Source organism: Aquarana catesbeiana, linkage group LG08 (assembly GCF_042186555.1).
Source record: "Aquarana catesbeiana isolate 2022-GZ linkage group LG08, ASM4218655v1, whole genome shotgun sequence".
NCBI lineage: Eukaryota > Metazoa > Chordata > Amphibia > Anura > Ranidae > Aquarana > Aquarana catesbeiana.
Window position 1 is genome coordinate 308,330,926 of NC_133331.1, and position 22,966 is coordinate 308,353,891.

The 22,966-nt window shown below is 42.9% G+C and overlaps 2 protein-coding genes across 3 annotated transcripts in view; both read right to left on the minus strand.

Moving 5' to 3' along the window:
* Nucleotides 1–1,364: 1,364 nt before the first annotated feature.
* Nucleotides 1,365–22,966, minus strand: part of LOC141105047 (zinc finger MYM-type protein 1-like) — a 52,986-nt gene continuing 31,384 nt past the window's right edge. The window contains exons 8-10 of one of the 2 annotated variants that reach the window (XM_073594842.1): nucleotides 19,011–20,532; nucleotides 18,822–18,927; nucleotides 11,203–16,294 (exon numbers count right to left, since the gene is read on the minus strand). In XM_073594842.1, coding sequence (XP_073450943.1) covers nucleotides 15,767–16,294; nucleotides 18,822–18,927; nucleotides 19,011–20,532 — 2,156 coding nt within the window. In that variant the 3' untranslated portion in view covers nucleotides 11,203–15,766. Of the gene's footprint in view, nucleotides 3,707–11,202; nucleotides 16,295–18,821; nucleotides 18,928–19,010; nucleotides 20,533–22,966 lie in introns of those variants that run through there. The other variant, XM_073594843.1, reaches the window with a different exon arrangement.
* LOC141105149 (uncharacterized) lies at nucleotides 3,779–8,589 on the minus strand. The gene is made up of 6 exons (XM_073595035.1): nucleotides 7,209–8,589; nucleotides 6,485–6,607; nucleotides 6,226–6,360; nucleotides 6,016–6,139; nucleotides 5,802–5,899; nucleotides 3,779–4,108 (listed from the first exon to the last, which is right to left on the minus strand). The coding sequence occupies exons 1-6, from the start codon at nucleotides 7,296–7,298 to the stop codon at nucleotides 3,911–3,913; spliced, it is 768 nt and encodes a 255-aa protein (XP_073451136.1). The 5' UTR covers nucleotides 7,299–8,589; the 3' UTR covers nucleotides 3,779–3,910.

The following is a 22,966-nucleotide window of genomic DNA, read 5'->3' on the forward strand; positions in this document are numbered from 1 at the left end:
AAAAATTGGATAACACTTTATATATATATATCTAGTTTGAGAGACAATATAGTGTAAGTGCTAGAGGTAGCCATTGGGAGTACTGGCCATGGCCCTATCCTCAGCAGAGTCCTGAAATTTGTGCCTAGAGAAGCATGTCCTCTTGTTACTGTGCAGCATTTTGGAGCATTACATGCCCTAATGTCTCTCCTATTTAAAAGTTCTTCAAGCAATAAATATCAAAAAGACATCCTCTAGACCAGTGGTTCTCAACCTGGGGGTCGAATGATGATTTGCCAGGGGTCACTGAATCCTGGGCTGTTCCTGAAGCCTGCACTGCTCTCCCAGCCTTTTTGCGGCCGCCTAGCAGGGCTGTCCCTAGAGCCTGTGGCCGCCCAGCTGGGCTGTTCCTGCCCATTTAGCCTCTTAGCAGATGACTTTGAGATGATCTTGATGACCTCAAGAGCACCTAAGTTGGCTGATCAGAACTCCCCCCAGCATTGCCACTCATCCCCCCCCCCCCCTCACACACACCAAGGAGTAAGAGAAGGAATAAAAATAGAGAATACATGGAAGGGAGAGGAACAAAGAAAGACGGCTAGAGAGAGGGATGGGGGGGGGGGCAAGAAATTAGGATAGAGAGAGATAAAAGGGAAAGAAAGGAGAACAAAGAGAAAGAGTGGTACATCCTAAAATGTACCATAAGGGGTTTTAATATTGTACAAGTGGAAGGGACTCAGGGAGCGCTTAATGTCCATGGGTGCAAATTACTTGTCTTGCCTTGGGTGCTGACAACCCACGCTAGGAAAATAATTTTACTGTTAGGGGTCCCCACAACTTGAGAAATTTTATCAAGGGGTCACGGCACTAGAAAGGTTGAGAACCACTGCTCTAGACTGTGTTATTGGAGCTGGTGTGGATGGACTGGTGCTTGTGGGGATGAGCAGCCTGTGTACTATCTGGGGAGAGCCAGCTATTACCAGCAGCTCCTATGGAGGCAGGGCTACACCCATGTGGGATTAGTGTTTCCACCACTCCTCATTAAGCGATCACCTTTGACTTTTTTGAAGAGATGCCCACTGATGTCCGTTGTATCTTGACTGTGCACTGGAAAGCCCATTTTATATAACTTTCAATACGGTAACTGCCTTACCCATGTATAATTTAATTGTTATTCTTTAGTCAGGACCTGGATCACATGCTGGTGGCACTGTGCCTCCCAGAGCAGAAGGTTGCAGTTCTGGTGTCCACCAATGGGTGTTTTCAAGCAGCCAGCGGACCCCAGTAATCAGTTTCCATCTAATGCTGGCTGCTGGGAGGGTATTTAGGTCCTCTTGTACCAGTGTTTGATTCCAACCCAAATACAATAAGTAGAAATCATCATCTTATTTCACTTGTATACCTTACTTTATTGCAATATGTTTCCATTTCATATGTAGTGCATTTTTTTATAATAATGAAAAATGTTAATACAAAAAGAATCGGCTGATTATCCAAGAATGAAAGGCTACTGCACCACTCTCAAACCGCTTATGTCATTCAAAAACACTTCATTTCTTCATGGAATGTTCACCAAGCCTGTTGTAGCAGAATTAAAGTTTCGCTTGCAGTTTGGCAAATTTTCACGCAAAATTGAATGTTAATCCACTGCTCCAGATTCCGATCACTCATTTTCCACCAACAGCATGACACACACACGTTATTTCTTCTACTACTCCGTAAAGACTGAGACAACTGGTCTGCGACCCAGGAGAATGCAAGTTAGAACATGTCTGTAAGAGTCCAGGGCTTACTACGCATTCACCAATGGCGCGTTGCCGCAAGAGGAAATCCGTGCCAACTGAGCATGCGCCAAAGATGCCTCAGGGCGCCAACCTGCACCTGCGCAGAAGACTTGATGGAAAAGGGCAGGAAAATGCCCAGGACGTGCACAGGAAGTAACCTCAACCTGATGGAAAAAGGCGGGAAAATTCCCAGGAGGCGCACAGGAAGTGACATCAACCTGATGGAAAAAGGCGGGAAAATCCCCAGGAGGTGTACAGGAAGTGACCTCAAACTTCCCTATATAAGCCCAGCCCAGACACTGCCAAATTGCTGGATTATCTTCGGTCCCCCCTTGTTCCTGTGCTAGTGTGTGATCTGTCTGAACCTGTTGTGACCTGGAAACCTGTTTGACTACTCTTGATTGCTGCTTGCCTTTGACCTCGGATTTGTACCTTAACCATTCTACTTCTTTGCCCTTTTGTACTCAGCTGCCAGATTGGAACCGACCCCGGCTTGGATCTCGACCACTCTTCTTCTGATTAACCCTTTCATGCTTCGTTGCGCAACTGGACTTGACCTTGGCTCGGACTAAGGCTTACTCGGTGCTCCTCACCCTTGGCGCCCCTGCCACTTGGTGTCCCCACCAAGTCTCTGTCTCCATCTCCAGAAGCTTTAAGGACCCGAGGTGCAAGGGAGGCCTCCCCACTACTTTGGTCTCACATCAGGTACGTGGGCCCTCGTGACAATGTCAGAACACGCTTGAGTGCTTGACCTCACACTGGGGTGAGGATTCTACACAGCTTGGGCCTATCTACTCCCTACCTTGGTGGATCTGAGGCTTCTGGGTTACAGTTTTTTTTGGATATGCTTATATCTTTAGGTTCCCAAGTCTGCATACCTATTACGAGGGGTTACCGCTCCATGCTGTTTTTTATTTTCATAGCATGACGAATGGGCATTCCATAAAACTTGTGGGCCTGCAGCAGACACGTTCCCTCACCGAGGTCTCCAAAAAATAGAAGCCAAGAGAAGACTTGGACCATCAAACTCAACTTTTAAGTTAAAGAGCACTCCTTTATAAATGTTTTTATCCCACAGTTGTTCTATGGACAAGTAAAAGCCATCGTAGATTTGTCAAAAGAATCAGCAGGTTCGTTCTCTCTGATGTCCAATTAGGCTTCTTTCTTCTGTAGAACATTTCCTGCACTCTGAGCACAGTGTGGGTGCCCATCTGTGTGTCTTCTCTGGTGTGCGGCAAGGTTTCCTTTCCGAGTGAAAGATTTTCCGCACTCTGTACATAAATAGGGACGCTCCCCCGTGTGACTTCTATGGTGTTCAATAAGTTTTCCTTTCTCAGTGAAACGTTTCCCGCACTCTGTACACGAATAGGGACGCTCTCCTGTGTGAATTCTCTGGTGTACAACAAGAGGGGTTTTCTGAGCAAAACATTTTCCACACTCTAAACAGGTAAAAGGGCGCTCACCCGTGTGCGTTCTCTGATGCAGAATAAGTTTTTCCTTTTCAATGAAAGATTTCCCGCACTCTGAACAAGAGAAAAAATGCTCACCAGTGTGAATTCTCTGGTGTAAAATAAGTTTTCCTTTATGAATAAAGCTTTTCTCGCACTCCGAACAAGGGAAAGGACGCTCACCCGTGTGAACACTCTGGTGTTTAACAAGCGCGCCTTTCCGAGTGAAACATTTTCCACACTTCGTACAGGAATGGGGACGCTCACCAGTGTGAGTTTTCTGGTGTTTTTGAAGGTATCCTTTGGAAGAAAAACATTTTCCACAATCTGAACAGAGAAAGGGGCGTTCTCCCGTGTGCATTCTCTGGTGTTCATTAAAATCCCTTTTCTTAGTGAAACATTTCCCGCACTCTGAACAATGGAAAATACGCTCACCAGTATGAAACCTCTGGTGTTCTGTAAGTGCGGCTTTCCGAGTGAAACATTTCTCGCACTCTGAACATGAATAAAGACGCTCACCCTTGTGAATTCTCTGGTGTTTAAAAAAGTTTTTGTTTTCAGTGAAACATTTCCCGCACTCAGAACATGACAATAGATTGACATCTTGGTGATCTCCTTCATGGGGTGGGGAAGATTCCTCGGGATTAGAAGGATCTGTTGATCGATCTGCAGTGTGAGATCTTACATGGATATTTACAATCATAGTATGTGATTGATGAGAAGATTCCCCCTGATCAGAGGGATCCATTGATGTCTCCGGACAGGAAGGTCTGTGATGTATATTTTGTGTATTTGGATTTCCTCCTGGAGGATCCTGTGTGATGACATTATCTTCTGTGTTATGATCAGGTAATGTAAGATGTTTCTCCAAAGTATTCCCGGCATCACATCCATCTGCTGGAAAGCAATAAAAAAAAAAAGTCAGTAATAAAAGAATTATTACAGGTTGGTCTAGCAGTCAACAGTTTCACAGAGCTCTGGCATGGGATTGGTACAACTGTAACACCAAAATATGAAAATAAACCAGATAAAAGATACAAATCACCCAAAACTATGAAGCACAGAGTAACATTATTTTGCGCATTGATGACAGCTATGTGGAAACATGACGTTATATTGAGGAATGGAGATGGACCTTTCATATGGTGTACAGTATCTCCTCCTCATTTGTTGGGAACATGACATTATATTGAGGAATGGAGATGGACCTTTCATATGGTGAACATCATCTCCTCCTCATTTGTTGGGAACATGACATTATATTGAGGAATGGAGATGGACCTTTCATATGGTGTACAGTAACTCCTCCTCATTTGTTGGGAACATGACGTTATATTGAGGAATGGAGATGGACCTTTCATATGGTGTACAGTATCTCCACCTCATGTGTTGGGAACATGACGTTATATTGAGGAATGGAGATGGACCTTTCATATGATGTACAGTATCTCCTCCTCATTTGTTGGGAACATGACATTATATTGGGGAATGGAGATGGACCTTTCATAAAGTAAACAGTATAAAGTGAAGACCAATCTATTTAGGGTGGTGAAAAGATGGATAGTAGGAGAAAAGTACGATGTTCTCATTCAGGTGAAAAGAGTAGACATCCTTTTGGAAGGAAGCTCTAGGCTGTAAAATGAAGTACTAGTAATACTTGTGAATAACCTATAATGGACATATTCTTGTTTTCTCCTTTTGGGTCTACTGATTTTTTTTTTCTGCTTGCTCTTCTAGATGGTCTACCATTTATAATTCAGACTCATCTGATGATGTGAAGATCTGATAAGTATCTAACATTTTTGCCTAAACTACAATCCTTATACTCAGAAGTAAAATGAGACCTGTGACCTGTGTCTTCCATAGTGTCTGTTACTTACCTGTGTTGATAGGAGGAGAAATGTCATCCTGTCCACTTTTCGTAATCATCCCAACCTCCTCAGTGGATGGCTGATCACCCCCCACATCCGTCCGCACTTCTTGCTCCTTAACCTCAGCATCTTTATTGATCAGCTTTTCACCCTAAACCCAAAATAACAACATATGGAGTGAACTCCAGGCAGATGTAAAAGACACACATCTGGTCAAATCTGTAATTATTAATACAATATTAACTGTGTGTGTGTTTTTTGTATGTATGTACCTGAATATGACATGTGACAAATACACATCTGGGGAGGCCTGCTGCAGAGCAAAATGAGATCTCCCAGCCATTTCCTCTAAGTCCAGGTAGTCAGGCACTCACACCCTGGGGGGCATGACATTACACCAGCCTGGACCCACGGGAGAAAAGAACAGCACTATGCCATTGAGAATACAGCCAATGTTGGAGCAACATAAGCTGGAAGAATACCCATTATGTCAAGTGACTATACCCAAGACCCACAGAAGAAAGGTAGGTACAGTTGTATATGGATATTTAAAAAACATCAAAAGTTGAAGGATCTCGAAAGGTGGCTGAAAACGAAGAAGTGGACTAAAGACATTAATTCAGACTGAAAATATCCAAAAAAAACAATAAAATACATAGAAGAATGTCCTCTCATAGCTTAGAATACATTATTATATCTACATGCTGATTCCCACCTACCTGATGATGGTGAGGGATGGTATGATCTTCCTGTGTGGAATCCCAGGAATACAGAGGAAGGGGACATCTCTCTGGTGGGTTCCCATTACTGGATCCATCTGTAGGAAACACACACACTGACTGAATACATTGTTTCTATGTGTTTATCAGATGATGGGGGATCTAGGTGGAGCCTCCGTACTGCTCTCTCCTTCACAATAACGTCTCCTCTTACCCGGTGATGTGAGGGGCGGCTGATTCTCCATCATGACGTCCTTATAGAGATCCTTGTGTCCTTCTAAATACTCCCACTCCTCCATGGAGAAATAGACAGTGACATCCTGACACCTTATAGGAACCTGACACACACAATGATACAGTCACCATCCAGACACATCCCTTGTCTGTTACTGGATAATGTCCCAGAATTCCCGGCACCGCTCACCTCTCCTGTCAGCAGATCAATCATCTTCTTGGTGACTTCTAGAATCTTCTTGTCATTGTTTCTATTGGGTTTCAGGGAGTGAGGTGAAGGCACTGTGATGGTTAGATGGTTACCAGACTTCAATGGAGGAAGATTCTGCATTGAAAGAACAACAATAATGTCATGTGACCTCCCAGAATCCTCCTCACCTCTCCGGTCAGGTCTGTTTTATTAATAGAGATAAGAGTGATGTCATGTGACCTCCCAGAATCCTCCTCACCTCTCCAGTCAGCAGGTAGATGATCTCCAGGGTGAGGTCCAATATCCTCTCAGTCATGTGACTCGGGTCTTCTTCCTCCATCCTCATTGATGAGATCACGTGATCCATACAAGACTCTGATCGCTGTAGACAGATAATATAGCGGCCTCGCTGATGATGATCATATGATAACTCATTCACATTCTCTGTAGACAATTCTTCGCCGGTCAATGTGTTTTAAATGTCAGTGATTAATTCACCACCGGTAAATGAGTTTATACATGGAGGAGGGGGGGTGTCTTTCAATAGGTTTATTTATCTGTTTAGTGTTTAGTGCATAGGTGTGCGCAGCCTATTGCATTAGGGCGTGCACCCCAAAGCTCAAACACACATGAACACCACCTGCTGGCGCTTGTGGCTGGAGGCAGTTGATTGGGAGCATATTACGATACACCCTAAATACGGGTGTAACGTGTTCCTAAAGTTGAACCTATATTTTAATATAATGGGGCATTTACAATGGCCACTGACACCCCCAACCACCCACCTGGTGCTGCTCCTGGATAATGCAAATGCACATGGGGTGATTAGGGTGTGCCTAGGCACACCCAGGACACCCTGTGCGCACGCCTATGGTTTAGTGGCATCTCCTGGAGATAAAAGACATCACAGTGACTATGGAGGAAGAGGACGGACATGACGGGGGGGGGTTACTGGGTGTAAATATAAAATAATATCTTATTACCTTCTCTACTGCCAGTTCCAGCAATGTCTCCTCTCTACTTCCTTCCAACTCACCTCTCACCTGCAACTTCCTGTCTGTACCTATCATCATTTCCTGTCTGTACCTGACATCACTTCCTGTCTGCAGCTTACATCACTTCCTGTTTGTATGTACTGCGTCTGCTTGCTCGCAATCTTACGGTCTTTTTTGTTCCACTCAATAATACAAACACCCCCCCTCATTACAGTTAGGACATTAAAGGGAGGGGGTACCATCTCTTTTCCGTATGTAACTGTTCCAAGATAATAACTGCGTGTTCGAAAATAACCACAAGAATGTGCGAAAAAAAAAAACACAGAAAACCCAAATATGTAAAAGAAGAATTCCAGGAATAGCTATTTTAAATAGTAAATGCCCGTACGCAGGATAAGAAAGTCGTACGAAAGTTTCTATATAAGGAACGACTGGTCGATTATCTGTTCGTTAGTATAGTGCTTTCAACAGCCGATTCCAACTGTTCAGACCAAGAAAAAAAAAAAAGTGCAAGCTACAAATTTGTTATCGTATGTGAACACAATGTCCAATATGTACAATAATCATACGGAGATAATCGAATAGAAAAAAAAAAAGATGATCAGGAGCCAAGAACGACCCAACACTTCCTCTTCTATCACACTAGTACAGCCATTCTCAACCAGGGTTCCTCCAGAGATGGCTAGGGGTTCCTTGAACTGTGGCTGATTTACCTCCTGTTTGATGGCGCCTACATACTTCTGAGCCAATGCCACTTGGAGGAGCCAGTGGTATGACACCAATGATCTTTATAGCTCTCTGTAAGGGGGCCGTTCTTACCACCACTGTAAAAAATGTCATTCTTCTCACTGACCACCAAACTACGGGGCATTGTTCCCACTGACCCCCAATGAATGGGTTTTATCAGGGGTTCCCCGAGACCTGAAAATTATTTTAAGGGTTCCCCTGGGGTAAAAAGGTTGAGAAAGGCTGCACTAGTACATAGCTACATTTGCCTTTGTTGGTCGAGAATTTTCGTACAAGTTAATACCATCATCAGTTACGTCATGATTATTATTATTATTATAATACAGGATTTATATAGCGCCAACAGTTTAAGGGAGACAATACAGTTATAATACAATAAAATACAAGAGGGTTAAGAGGGCCCTGCTCAGAAGAGCTTACAATCTAATACGGTGAGGCAGGTGGTACAAAAGGTTGTAACTGTGGGGAATGAGCTGATTGAAGTGGTAGGAGATTCGTTGGAGACGTGATAGGCTTTCCTGAAGAGATGAGTTTCCAGGGATCGCCTGAAGGTAGCAAGAGTAGGGGATAGCGGGGCAGGTGGAGGTAGCGAGTTCCAGGGGATAAGAGAGGCTCTGGAGAAATCCTGGAGACGAGCATGGGAGGAGGAGAGGAGAGAGCTTGAGGGTAGGACCAGGGGTTATCAACCTGGGGTCAATGGACTCCTAAGTGGTCAATGGATTAGTTTCAGGAGGTCCATAAGGGTCAGATAAAGAGAGAGAGAGAGAGAGAAAGAGTGTAGTAGTAGTAGGCTGTAGAAAAAATAGAAGTTACTAGTAGTAGTAGTAGATTTGAGCAGAATTAAAATTGTCTTGTTTAATTTGCACAAGATGATTGTATTTCACTTTTGTAATAAGTGGCCATTATTTTTGCACTTCTCCTGTACTGGTATTCCTAGGGAAAGTTTGACAGGCAAAGGAACTCCTTTCACTTCAAAAGCACAATGTGTAACATTACAATCGCACACGTTCCTGGAAAAGGCCAGGGAGAAAGCAGGTGTTGTAGCAAATACCAGCTGAAGACTGCTAACATCATAGATCAAAGATTATATCACCAGCACTCCATAGATCATCAAGATAATGTCTATTGAGAAGGTCACACCATAACTGTAAGGTGCAATATTACGCAGGCATTGTGACGACAAAGAGTACTTGTGGTAATTGCACAATACCGCTATGATCTTCTCAATAACCTATTGGACGTTATTTTGATGAACCACGGTGTGCTGGCAATATATGCTTTGACGTTTTATATCAAAGAGTTGTGTCGATTGTTGAAATGTCCTCACCTACGTATATCACCAAACTCCCAAACTGATGGGCTGGTAGAATGGTTCATCAAGAGAATTCTGAATGGTATTCTAACAAAAAGTGGTTGATAAGGATGTAGAAGAATGGGACTTCTTGTTACCATACTTCTTGTAGGGAAGGGCCACAGTCCTCCACAGGAATTTCTTCTTTTGATCTTTTATATGACACATGTATATACCTCACCAAAGTCCTCAAACGACAGGGTGAAGGAGACACCTGATACGACACCTGATGGTCTGTAGCAGTAAATGGGTCTCCATTTTGGCTTATATCGAACTCTGACCTAATTCCAAAGAATGATCGATTACATTCTCCAATCCCACAAAGCATAAGCTTTGGCTTATTTAGATGTTATATTTGGTATTGAATGATGGGATTTCCACCTACAGAAGATCCAGGCAATTTTATTTGTAGAGCTTAGGTAACACCCAATCAAAACATTTACAGTAGACCTGAAGAAGCTTGATATTTGGTATTGAATGGGATTTCCACCTACAGAAGATCCAGGCAATTTTATTTGTAAGACTTAGGTAACACCCAATTAAAAAATGTACAGTAGACCTGAAGAAGCTTGATATTTGGGCTACAGCTTTGGGTCGGGGGTCAAAAAGCCTTTATTGAACAAGACTGAACCAAAAAAAAAAAAAGAGGGTGGCACCTTTTTAGGGATTGTAAGGTGCTATGGGAAGTTTATGTCTAAGGCTCAGTTCACACTGACAATGGATGTGGCTCGCAGCAGGGGTCCACTGCGTCCCTGTTCTCCGTTTTAGGGACGAATCAGGGCTGAATCTGCCTGAATTCGGCCCTGAAACAGAGCCAAAGACGAACAGCGTTCCTGTGCAAGCTGCTCTGTGAACCGGGTCCATAGAGAGCCGGTCACAATCTCCTGTCATGCGAATTGGATGCGGGGAAACCAACATCCAATTCGTCTAGGTGTGAACCCAACCTCAGTGTTGTCCTTAAGCAGGCCCACTTACTCCCAAAAAGGGAGCAAGTTCACCATAATGAAAAGGAATGATTAAAGGCCCGTATACACGATAAGAAAATCGTAAGTTAAATTTCTTCTGAACGATCTGCCAATTTCCGTATCGTCAGTATGGTGCTTTCGACAGTTGATTCTGAATTTTCATAGAACAAAAACTGAATGTGCACGCTATAAAATTTTAATCGTATGTGAACACAACGTCTGAAAAAATCGTAAGAGCAAGACTACGCATGCTTGGAAACTAAAGAATACATACAAAACAATTCAAATGCATTACATCACTTCTGAAGTTGAATTCTGTTGTACAAGTATTTTCGTATGGCTATCATGCAAAAAAAAAAAACGGACAAACGTTCGTCCGAAAATATGATCCTGTGTATGAGGCTTTACTCATCAAAGGGAGCATAACCACCATAATGAAAAGGAATGAGCCACCAAAGGGTGCAAGTCCACAATGATGAAAAGGAATGACTCACCAAAGAGAGCAAGTCTACCATGATGCAAAAGAATGACTCACCAAAGGGAGCAAGTCCACCATGATGCAAAGGAATGACTCACCAAAGGAAGCATGACCACCATGATGCAAAGGAATGAAGAGTCAGAGAGAGCTTTCAAGAGCTGAAGGCAATATTATGTAAGGGACCAGTGGTAAATCCAAAACACTATTCTTTTGCACGGTTTGGTAGATAATGTTGTCACAACGTAATTCAGTGTGTGTACCTCTCAAAAAGTCATCTTTATTCGGTTGTAGCCCCTAGAAATCTGCCAATCTGTGGGTGTGGCATAGCACCAAAGCTTGGGGGGCAGAGACCTAACATCACATTATTCCCCTCCCACCTATACACTCTGGGGTTGATTTACTAAAGGCAAATCCACTTTGCACTACAAGTGCACTTGGAAGTGCAGTCGCTTTAGATCTGAAATGAGGGAAGGCCTGCTGATTTTATCATCCAATCATGTACAAGCAAAAATGCTGTTTTTTATTTTCATTGTATGTTCCCCTCAGATCTACAGCGACTTTATTTCCAAGTGCACTTGTAGTGCAAAGTGGAGTTGCCTTTAGTAAATCAAACCCAGAGTCTCTCTCTGTAGTCTCAGATCTCTCTCTGATATCGCTCTCTCTAATGTCTCTCTCTGTATTCTCTGTAGTCTGGGATCTCTCTCTGATATCGCTCTCTCTATTCTCTAATGTCTCTCTCTGTATTCTCCAATGTCTCTCAGTGATATCGCTCTCTCTCTCTGTAATCTCCGATATCTCTCTTTAATGTCTCTCTTTCTGAATCTATCTCTCTCTGTATTCTTGGATCTCTCTCTGATGTTTCTCTCTTTCTCTGATATCGCTCTCAGATATCCCTTTCTTTCTGATATCGCTCTCTGATGTCTCTCTCTCTGTATTCGCTTTCTCTGATGTCTCTCTGATTTCTCTCTCTCAGATATCTCTCCCTTTCTCTGATATTACTCTCTCTGATGTGTGTCTCTCTGATGTCGCTCTCTCTGTATTCTCGGATCTCTCTCTGATATCGCTTTTTCTGATGTCTCTCAGATATCTCGCTCTCAGATATCCCTCTCTCAAATATTGCTCTATAATGTCTGTCTCTCTCTGTATTCTTGGATCTCTCTGATATCGCGCTCTCTGATGTCTCTATGTATTCTCCGATCTCTTTCTGATATTGCTCTGTCTTATGTCTCTCTTTCTCCGATATCACTCTCTCTGTGTTCTCTGATGTCTCTCTCTCTCTCTGTGTTCTCGGATCCCTCTGATATTGCTTTCTCTGATTTCTCTCTCTCAAATATCCCTCTCTTTCTCCGATACCGCTCTCTCTGACGTCTCTCTCTGTATTCTCCGATCTCTCTCTCTATCGCTCTCTCTTTCTCCGATATCGCTCTCTTTATTCTCTGATGTGTCTCTCTCTGTATTCTCGGATCTCTCTCGGATATCGCTTTCTCAGATATCGCTCTCTGTATTCTCCAATGTCTCTCTCTCTCTCTGTATTCTAGGATCTCTCTCAGATATCGCTTTCTCAGATATCGCTCTCTGTATTCTCCAATGTCTCTCTCTCTGTATTCTCGGATCTCTCTCTGAAATCTATGTCAGATATCTCTCGCTTTCTCTGATATCGCTCCCTCAGATATCCCTCTTTCTCTGATATCGCTCACTCTGTATTCTCTGATCTCTCTCTAAAATCGCTCAGTCTCTCTCTCTGTATTCTGGAATCTCTCTCCGATAAGGCTTTCTCTGATGTCTCTTTCGTTCTTTCTCTGATATCGCTCTCTCTGATGTCTCTGTATTCTCGGATCTCTCTCTCTGATATTGCTCTCTCCGATCTCTCTAATGTCTCTCTTTCTCTGATATCGCTCTCTGATGTCTCTCTCTCTCTGTATTCTCCGATCTCTCTCTGATATTGCTCTCTCCAATGTCTCTCTCTGATGTGTGTCTCTCTCTCTCTGATCTCTCTGTATTCTTGGATGTCTGATGTCGCTCTCTCTCTCTCTCTGATGTCTCCCTCTCATGTCTCTCTCTTTCTGGATTCTCTGCTGTCTCTCTCTGTGGAGTCTCTCTGTATTCTCGGATCTCTCTCTGATGTATCTCTCTTTCTCTGATATCGCTCTCTCAGATATCCCTCTCTCGGTGATATCGCTCTCTGCGATCTCTCTCTAATTTGTCTCTTTCTCTGATATTGCTCTCTGTATTCTCCAATGTCTCTCTCTCTCTGATATTGCTCTCTCTAATGTCTCTCTCTCTCTCTGTATTCTCGGATCTCTCTCCTATATCGCTTTCCGATATCACTCAGATATCTCTCTTTCTCAGATATCACTCTCTGTATTCTCCGATCTCTCTCTGATGTCTCTCTCTGATATGGCTCTCTCCAATGTCTCTCTCTCTCTCTCTGTATTCTCAGATCCCTCTCCTATATCGCATTTCGATATCACTCAGATATCTCTCTTTCTCAGATATCACTCTCTGATATCTCTCTCTCTGTATGCTCCGATCTCTCTCCAATGTCTCTCTCGGATATTGCTCCCTCTGTATTCTCTGATGTGTCTCTCTGTATTCTCTGATCTCTCTCTCTGTATTTTTGGATGTCTCTAGCTGATGTCTCTCTCTCTTGGATATTGCTCTCTGATGTCTTCCTCAGATATCTCTCTGTGGATTCTCTGAGGTCTCTCACTCTCTCTGGATTCTCTGATATCTCTCTCTCCCTGTACTTTCTGAGGTATCTTTCTCTCTGCATTCTCTGATGTATTTCTCTATTATGTCTCTCTCTCTATTTCCTGAGGTCTCTCTCTCTTTGATGTCTCTCTCTCTCTCGCGTTCCTTTGTATGCTCTGCTGACTCAGTGAGCTTTGTACCTCAATCTTGGATGGAGAGGAGACAGGAAAGTGAAAGTAAACTTGGCTCTGATCTCAGTCTCAGCAAGGTACAGAGCAGCAGCAGACACACCCCCTTCACACAGGCTCAGGCAGATGGGGCGTTGCGCCACCATTTTTTTCATGATTTGTGCCCTTGTTCTTTATTAGATTTAGTGTTTACTTTGTATTTGACTTTCCAGGTTTTACAACCACTTTAATTTTCCCCAACTTTAGTCATGAACTTTTTGTAGAAAAAGAAACCACTGAAGCTGGCCTTGCAGCAGTATTTTTCCAGAGAATTAACGGGGAAGAACATCCAGTAGAATACCAAAGCCGGAAACTCACCCATGCCGAAAGAAACTATGCCATGGCTGAAAGAAAGTGTCCAGACCAGTGGTGGCTGATGCTAAAAAAAAAACTTTTGGGGGGGGGTAAACAAACTGAAAAATTAACCACTTCCAGCCCAAGCCGATTCTGGAACTCCTCTCCTACATGTAAAAATCATCTTTTTTTTTTGCTAGAAAATTACTCATAACCCCCAACATTATATATTTTTTTTAGCAGAGACCCTAGGGAATAAAATGGTGATCATCGCAACTTTTTCGGTCACATGGTAGTTGTGCAGCAATTTTTCAAATGCGTATTTTTTTGGAAAAAAAAAGTTTTATGAATTAAAAAAAAAAACAAAAAAAAAAAAACAGTTAAGTTAGCCCAAATTTTATATAATGTGAAAGATGAGGTTACGCCACGGAGATAGAAAACCAACATGTCACGCTTTAAAATTGCGCACACTCATGGAACAGCGCCAAACTTCGGTACTTAAAAATCTTCATAGGCGAGGCTTTAATATTTTTTACATGTTACCCGTTTAGTAGAGGAGGTCTTGGGCTAGAATTATTGCTCTCGCTCCAATGTTCGTGACAATACCTCACATGTGTGGTTTAAATGCCCTTTACATATGCTGGCGCGATGTACGTATGCTTCTGGGTGTGAGCACGCGGGGGCAGGAACGCATATTTTTTTTTTATTTATTATTTATTTTATTTTTAGAACTTCCATTTTTTTTAAATTTTATTTTATTTTTACACTATCCATTTACATTTTTATTTAATAGTTTATTTTTACACTTTCCCGTGAATTATTTTTTGTAACACTTTTATTCCTATTACAAGGAAATTAAACACCTTCTAATGAGAATAGTGCATGATGTGTCTTTTTTTTTCTCCAAGATACTCTTTATTAAGTATTTTGAAGTTAAGGTACAAAACAAAGCCTATTGGGCATACCCAGGCTGATAAGGTAAAACAAGAAGACATAAAAAACAAACAAAACAAAACTATCAACTATTCACTTGGCAACCAAGATGTCGGATTTGAATACAGCTCATTGGTATAGGTGTGAACTAAAAAAAAAAGGCACCACCTAATCTGCACTACCCTACAGATACTCTCAATAGGTCAGTAGAATTAAAACCAGAAGGGTTTGTTCCCACGGAGGTAACCCAGATATCCCATGTTTATCATCCAGATACCTCCACTCAAAGTCCAGGAGGTCATATGATGGCCTTGGGCGGGAAGTGGTTAAACCAGCCTTTCTCAACCTTTTCAACACAGAGGCACCCTTGAAATAGTTCTCCGGTCTCAGGGAACCCCTGCTAAAAATGAGAAATCTACAACTCATCATACAATAGTGTGATGGTCAGTAGGAAGAATGGTCCTTACACTTGTGGTCATTGGGAAGAATTACCTCCTTACAGATAGCTAAAAAAGATCAATGGTGTCAGTGGGAACTTATCTGAGAGGCAGAAATCGCCCAATGCTGGAGGAACCCCTAGCAACCTTTGGAGGAACCCTGGTTGAGAATCACTGGGTTAAACTGTTCACCATGAGGTTACAGCTGAGATGTAGCTAGGTGTTGGTAGTAATCAGTTGTGCAATAGTGGCGCCAACAGATCCAAGTAGCTGCAAATTTGGATGGGGAATCTTTCGCAAGACTGATACGTTCTTCCAGTTTTATAGAAGTATTATCAGTATGAGTTATGTAATCAAGGTAATCATTCAACAACAACAAAAAAAACAAACACTGTGAAGTTGCCTAATCACTGGCCAGTAGCATTATTTGAAAGAAAAGGTTGCTCTCCTTTCTTTTTGGACTGCAAATTTTTCAATGACCTTCTGGTTGAAATCAGTCATCTCATTCACCAGTCTCTTTTCTATTGACAGCATGGCCAATGCATTCAGACTCTCCTGGGTCGTGCTATTTCTCAGAAAAGTCTTAACTCTTTCCAAAGTTGAGAAGCACCTCACAGGTTCTGCTGTGGTCATTGGTGTGGTGATGAGGATCTTAAGGAGAGCAATAGTCTCTACAAAGACTTCTTCAAGATTGTTCTCCATAAACAGCTGGAGTAAGTCCACAGCACCACGACAGGTTCTGAACTCTTCCGTGCAGTAGATGAGAAAAAGCTCCGTCTTCAACCTACTCGAATTGAGCACTGGATAGGCTTTCAAAGTACTCTTCAGTATATCTTCAGGAAACTCCGCTGTGTACTGTTTAAACCTGTCTGCTTGAACCAAGGTGGCACCAACAAGGTGGGTTGTGAAAGAGAACCGTTCCATGGTGTGTCTGAGTATGATATCACAGACCTATAGAGGAGTGAAGGATAAAAACAAAAATTATGTAATAATGACAAAATGTCGATTTCAACTGCAACATTTAAAATGACCAGTTTTAAGTTATAAAGGGAGATCAGTTTCAGTGTTTGAATCCATAATTTCTCAGAACTTCATACACATGGACAAGACATTCTGAGTAAATACACTATATTGCCAAAAGTATTGGGACACCTGCCTTTACACGCACATGAACTTTAATGGCATCCCAGTCTTAGTTCGTAGAGTTCAATATTGAGTTGGCCCACCCTTTGCAGCTATAACAGCTTCAACTCTTCTGGGAAGGCCTTCCACAAGGTTTAGGAGTGAGTCTATGGGAATGTTTGACCGTTCTTCCAGAAGCGCATTTGTGCAGTCAGGCACAGGCACGTCGTATTTGCACAGCAGGTCTTACTAGCGCTTTTTTTGGAAAAAATACACTTTTTAAATTAAAAAATAAGACATCAGTAAAGTTAGCCCAAGTTTTTTTTTATATTGTGAAAGATAATGTTACGCCGAGTAAATTGATACCCAACATGTCGCGCTTCAAAATTGCGCCCGCTCGTGTAATGACGACAAACTTTTACCCTTAAAAATCTCCATAGGCGACGGTTAAAAAATTCTACAGGTTGCATTTTTGAGTTACAGAGGAGGTCTAGTGATAGAATTATTGCTCTCGCTCTACCGATCGCGGCGATACCTCACATGTGTGGTTTGAACACCATTTTCATATGCGGGCACTACTCACGTATGCGTTCGCTTCTGCACGCGAGCTCGGCGGGACGGAGCACGTTTAAAAAAATTTTGTATTATTTTTCTTATTTATTTTACCTTTTATTTTTACACTGTACTTTAAAAAAAAATATGTGTCACTTTTATTCCTATTACAAGGAATGTAAACATCCCTTGTAATAGAAAAAAAGCATGACAGGACCTCTTAAATATGAGATCTGGGGTCAAAAATACCTCAAATCTCATATTTACACTAAAATGCAATAAAAAAAAAATTTGTCATTTGAAAAAAAAAAAAAAGTCCCTTTAACCCCGAAAGATTTTACCCCCTTCCTGACCAGAGCACTTTTTGCGATTCGGCACTGCGCCGCTTTAACAGACAATTGCGCGGTCGTGCGACATTGGACCCAAACAAAATTTGGGTCCTTTTTTTCCCCACAAATAGAGCTTTCTTTTGGTGGTATTTGATCATCTCTGCAGTTTTTATTTTTTGCGCTATAAACAAAAAGAGTGACAATTTTGAAAAAAAACTCAATATTTTTTACTTTTTGCTATAATAAGTATCCCCCAAAAATCTATTACAAAAAATATTTTTTTCCTCAGTTTAGGCCGATATGTATTCTTCTACATATTTTTGGTAAAAAAAAAAAAAAAAATCGCAATAAGCGTATATTGATTGGTTTGCGCAAAAGTTATAGCGTCTATAAAATAGGGGATAGTTTTATGGCATTTTTATTATCTTTTTTTCTTACTAGTAATGGCGGCGATCTGCGATTTTTATCAGGACTGCGACATTATGGCGGACACGTCGGACAATTTTGACACATTTTTGGGACCATTGGCATTTCTACAGCGATCAGTGCAATAAAAATGCATAGATTACTGTAAAAATGTCACTGGCAGTGAAGGGGTTAACCACTAGGGGGCGATCAAGGGGTTAATTGTGTTCCCTATGTGTGTGTTCTAACTGAAGGGGGGAGGGGACTGTGCAGAGGAGATGACAGATAGCTGTTTATACTCTGTATAAACAGACGATCTGTCTGTTCTCCCCTCAGAGAACCGGTTCTCGGTGTGCCCAGAGCGATCGCGGGAGCCCGGCGGTGATTGCGACCGCTGGCCACTCGCATCGGCTCCATGGGCGAGCGCGCGCCCCCTAGTGGCCGAATGTTACCAACGTAACAAGGCGGCGATTCGCACAGCCGAGACATGTTGCCGCAGTACGACTGCGGCGGCTGGTCGGCAAGCAGTTAATGCGAGATCTGGGGTCAAAAAGACCTCAGATCTCACATTTACACTTCAAAGCAATAAAAATAAAATAAATAAAAAGGGCCTTTTGTTTTTCTCAAAAAAAAAAAAAAAAAATTGTCCCATTAAGGCTGGAGGGCGGAAGTGATGTTTGACATCTCTCCGGTCTTCCAAGGGCACAGAGTTGAGTGGCGGCCATCATGCCCTCACTCGACTTCCTGCCCATCAGGCCAACTTACCGGATCATTCCCACCACTTCCAGCGGCTCCGGTAAGCGGCAGAGACGCCCATAAATGTGATTTTGTGCCGAATCTGTGTTTAACGTCAAAGTAGCGACGTATAGCCACGGTTGGAGGTTCCAAAGTGTTTAAGCAAAATTATTAGAGGTCAAAGACACGAGAAGACATTTACAAGTACCCATAGAGGGTAAATGAAATCATGCAGTTTAACTTGTTGCTAAAATATATTTTTCTTTTTGATAGATTTCTCCGATAGCTTTTCTACGAAATACTCCAGAGTAACATGGACTGCAATAAAAACTCACCTCTTGTGCAATCCGTTTATGGACAACTTCTGGATTGGGCGAGCACCGCCTCTTTGGTTGAGAGCCAACTTCAGTGCTTTGGTCAACCAGGGAATGGAGAGAACTTCTGCAAAATGAATGAATAATAAGAATAAATAATAGTAATAACAACAACAACAACAACTGCAAAAGAAGGACTACAGCTGCTACCTGATCTTCTGTATGTCCTGCTGGAACTGCTGGATGCTCCCCTTAATGTGGGCTGAATCTATGTTCTTCTTCTGGAGTTTGACATAGAGGAGGTCCACATGTGGCATTACGTTGTGGAAAAAATGCAGAAAAAACTTAAAATCCTGATCCTCCAGCAGCATGGCAAGGCCTCCTGCCGCTCTGACGGTAACAGGGTCAAAGTCACTTGAGTCTTGTATAGTTTGAAAACAGCGGAGGAGGTCCTCTCTGTGCTTGAACACGGTATAGATGGAATGGCTGTGGAAGGTCCAACTGACACGGCTTGATGTTGGCAGTCTATGGGCGACTACTTTATCCAGAACGTCTGTGCACTTGGGAGATTTCGAAAAAAAGCTGGCAAATCCTCCAAGAGTAGCAAAAAAAACTCTCACTTTGGGTATGCGAGAAGTGGCTTGTTCCATTATAAGATTGAGCGGATGGGCATAGCAGTGGATGCAATGGGCCTTTGGGTACACCTCTTGCATCTTCTTTTGAACGCCCCACATCACGCTGGCACCATCATAGGCTTGGGAGATAAATTTACTCCTTTGATCCTCTGGAAGGATGGCAGCAAGACGCTGCTTTAGTGCCGTAGCAATGGAATCAGCTGTGTTGGAATCCAGAGTAATAAACTCAAAAAACCTCTCCTGTACGTTGCTTTTGGAATCAATGTAGCGCAGCACAAGCACAAGTTGACACTGCGTGGTTATATCGCTGGTCTCGTCGACCTGGATGGAGAGAAAATCACTGGTCCGTACTTCTTGGATAATGTGCTCCCTCATAACAGACAACATACAGTCCAACAGCTCGTCCTGCACAGTTTTTGAAGTTCCGTTAAACACGGTTGCATTCAGAAGGTGGTCTTTCAAAACTCCATCAAGGGAAGCAACAAAATCGACCAAGCCACGAAATATCCCAGGATTATCGGAGCTCTCGTCAGAACCATGCAAAGCCAGCTCAAACGCGCCACAGAATTTCATACAGTCTATTATCCTAGACAGGATTTGTCGATTTTTTGTGACCTCTTCATTGTGCCTTCTAATGCCCATCCTGTAGCCTTCATCTAACTGTTTAGCAATGCTACACTTCCCAAAAAAATGGAACTTCAAAGTGTTCTCAAGGTGGCTTCGGGTGCTTTCATGCCGTCTGGACTTTTCGGTGAGATGTTTTAAGTCGCAAACCCCCGTTGTGGTCCACACAGTATCGGTGCCAGGAGACTGAATCAGCAAACAGGGAAAACAAAAAAAGGCATGACTCGCCTCGCATCCGGTTAGCCAAGTCCGTGTCTGATAGGTTGTGTTGGAAAAGCTCCGAGTGTAAGCTCGACCGCGATCAGTTGTCTGCTGCTGAATGTTCAAGTTGGGTCGATCTGGTCCAAGCTCCTTTATCCTCTTTTTTTCTTCATCCGATCGCCTTGTGAAGGGGCGTTTTTGCAAAGATAAAACCGAATTTTCTTTCATTTCGAGAACCGAGATTTTTCGCTTTTTCCCACGTGGATCAGCACCTGCGAGTCAAAGGACAATCTGGGTACGTTTTTTTTTTTTTTTTTTCCTCAAAAAGAATTTTATTAGCATAGAAGATAATAAACATACTCAAAGAAATACACATTCCAGCATAATAATAATGGAAAAAAGAAAAAAAAGGGGAAAATTAAAGAAAATATTCGCAAAATGTTCTTACATACAGCAGCATGACATTCAATAAGTATAATGCAAGACTAGCCTCGACACCTCCCACCTGTACAAATCCGGTAAAGTTATCCTATGCAAGGATACGGTCCTCTCTTAACACAATGCCATATGGGTTAAAAAAGTAATCTATCCAATACTAATTCTACCGGAGACAATCCTGGGGTATTCAACCAAGGAGCCCACACAGCAGATCAAATTTACCTGGTCGGCCCCGGAGTTGAAATATATACTTCTCTAATCTTAGGGTGGCTCCCATCTGAGCTATCCATTCCCGTAACTTGAGGCTCAGTCGCCTTCCAATGTTGGAGAATAAGCTTACGGGCTTGGAAAGGAGCTCTACCAATAGCCTTTTTTGGGTTGTCTTCAATTGGGAGATCATCAAGAAAACCAAGGATACAGGTTTTTGGGGTCTTGTGGGACATTGACCAGGAATACTTTGTTAATGATTGTGAGAACACCCTTCTAGTATAGGTGTAGCTTTGGGCATCACCACAATAGATGAATGAGATCCCCCATGGTCTCTAGAACACCTTGTACATTCAGCGCTATCACCTATGCCAATCCTGTGCAGCCTCGCAGGTGTGAGGTGGACCCTCAGCACAATGTATAACTGTGATAGTCGTTGTGCTACGTTAAGCGAGCACTCTGTATTGCCTGTAGCACCTCCTCCCACTGGTCCTCCGCAAAAGCACCCATGTCTCTCTCCAAGCAGGCTATCACTTTGGTAGGAAAGCCAGTAAAGACTATAGATCAGGGTTTCTCAACCAGGGTTCCGTGGAACTTTAGGGATCCTCCAGAGGTTGCTAGGGGTTCCTAGAGCAATCAGCAATTTCTTCCTCTCAGATAAGTTCCCACTGACACCATTGATCTTTTTAGCTATCTGTAAGGGGGTAATTCTTCCCAATGACCAGAAGTGTAAGGAGCATTCTTCCCACTGATCATCACACTATCATTTTTAGTAGGGGTTCCCTGAGACCGGAAAGATATTGCAAGGGTTCCTTTGTGTTGAAAGGGTTAAGAAAGGCTACTATAGATAGTAACATAGCAGCATATGACCTGGATATAAAATCTTTGAAATGAGACACCTCAGTCATATAATGGATTACAGGGGGCGGGCATTGTGTCCATAGATCACTACCTGCTTGTGCCTTAACTGCATGTAGTAGCTGTAAGGGAAGTACATTAATTGGGGCAACCCAAATTTTCCCTGCAATGGAGAGCAGTCTACCATTAGAAAAAATATGAACCAGATGTGTAACCCCATACGACTTCCATCGCTCTGCACAAGTCAGAAGTAGCAATTCCCCATAATACTTGTTCCATATGGGGCTATGCCCTGTAAAGCCATTAATATCCTGTAACTGTCGAACTCTATTCCAAACATTTTGGATCAGGACATACGTGGGGAAGAGTTTGTTCGGTTTGGCAAAGGATAGAGCCTCAGGCCCCGTGGCCACACTGTGTGAGCCCGTGGCATGCTGTAAAAAAGGGCTGTAGTTGGATCCTCACATCCTCCCCCTGCACCAGGCCCACCAGGTATAGCTCGGGCAATATGTTGTAGCTGGGCAGCCAAGTAGTAGAGCCAAGGATTGGGAAGGGCCAATCCCCCCGACCTCCTTAGGTTTCTGAAGCTGTTCCAATCTAATCCTCGGGGGTTTATTAAGCCAGGGAAAGGCACGAAGTAGGGAATTAATAACACAAAATATTTTAAGTGGGACTACCATAGGGGGTTATGTAGAATGTACAAAAGTTGTGGCATGAAAATCATCTTGGTGAGATTTACTCTGCATACCAGTGACACTAAACTAAAAAACTAAACTAAGAAACTAAAATCAATTCCATTTTCGTCAACGAATGAAAACGAAAATGTGAGGGAAGGATGTTTACCCTGAACTATCGGATTCCTTGGAGCTGCGCTTGTACAACCTGTGAGTGCTTCCCCTCCCAGCAAACAAGGTAGGGACTGTAGTGTGCTTCGCACTGTGCAGCATTACAGGCCTCCTGAGAGGACCATGGAGAGCACTGTGTGCATTACAGGCCTCCTCAGACCACCATTCAGAGCACTGTGTGCATTACAGGCCTCCCGAGACTTCTGACTCATGACCATCCAGAGCACTGTGCCTTACAGGACTCTCACCCCCCCAGAGCACTGTGTAGCATTACAGGCCTCTCAGACCCCCCCAGAGCACTGTGTAGCACTACAGGCCTCTCAGACCCCCCCAGAGCACTGTGTAGCATTACTGGCCT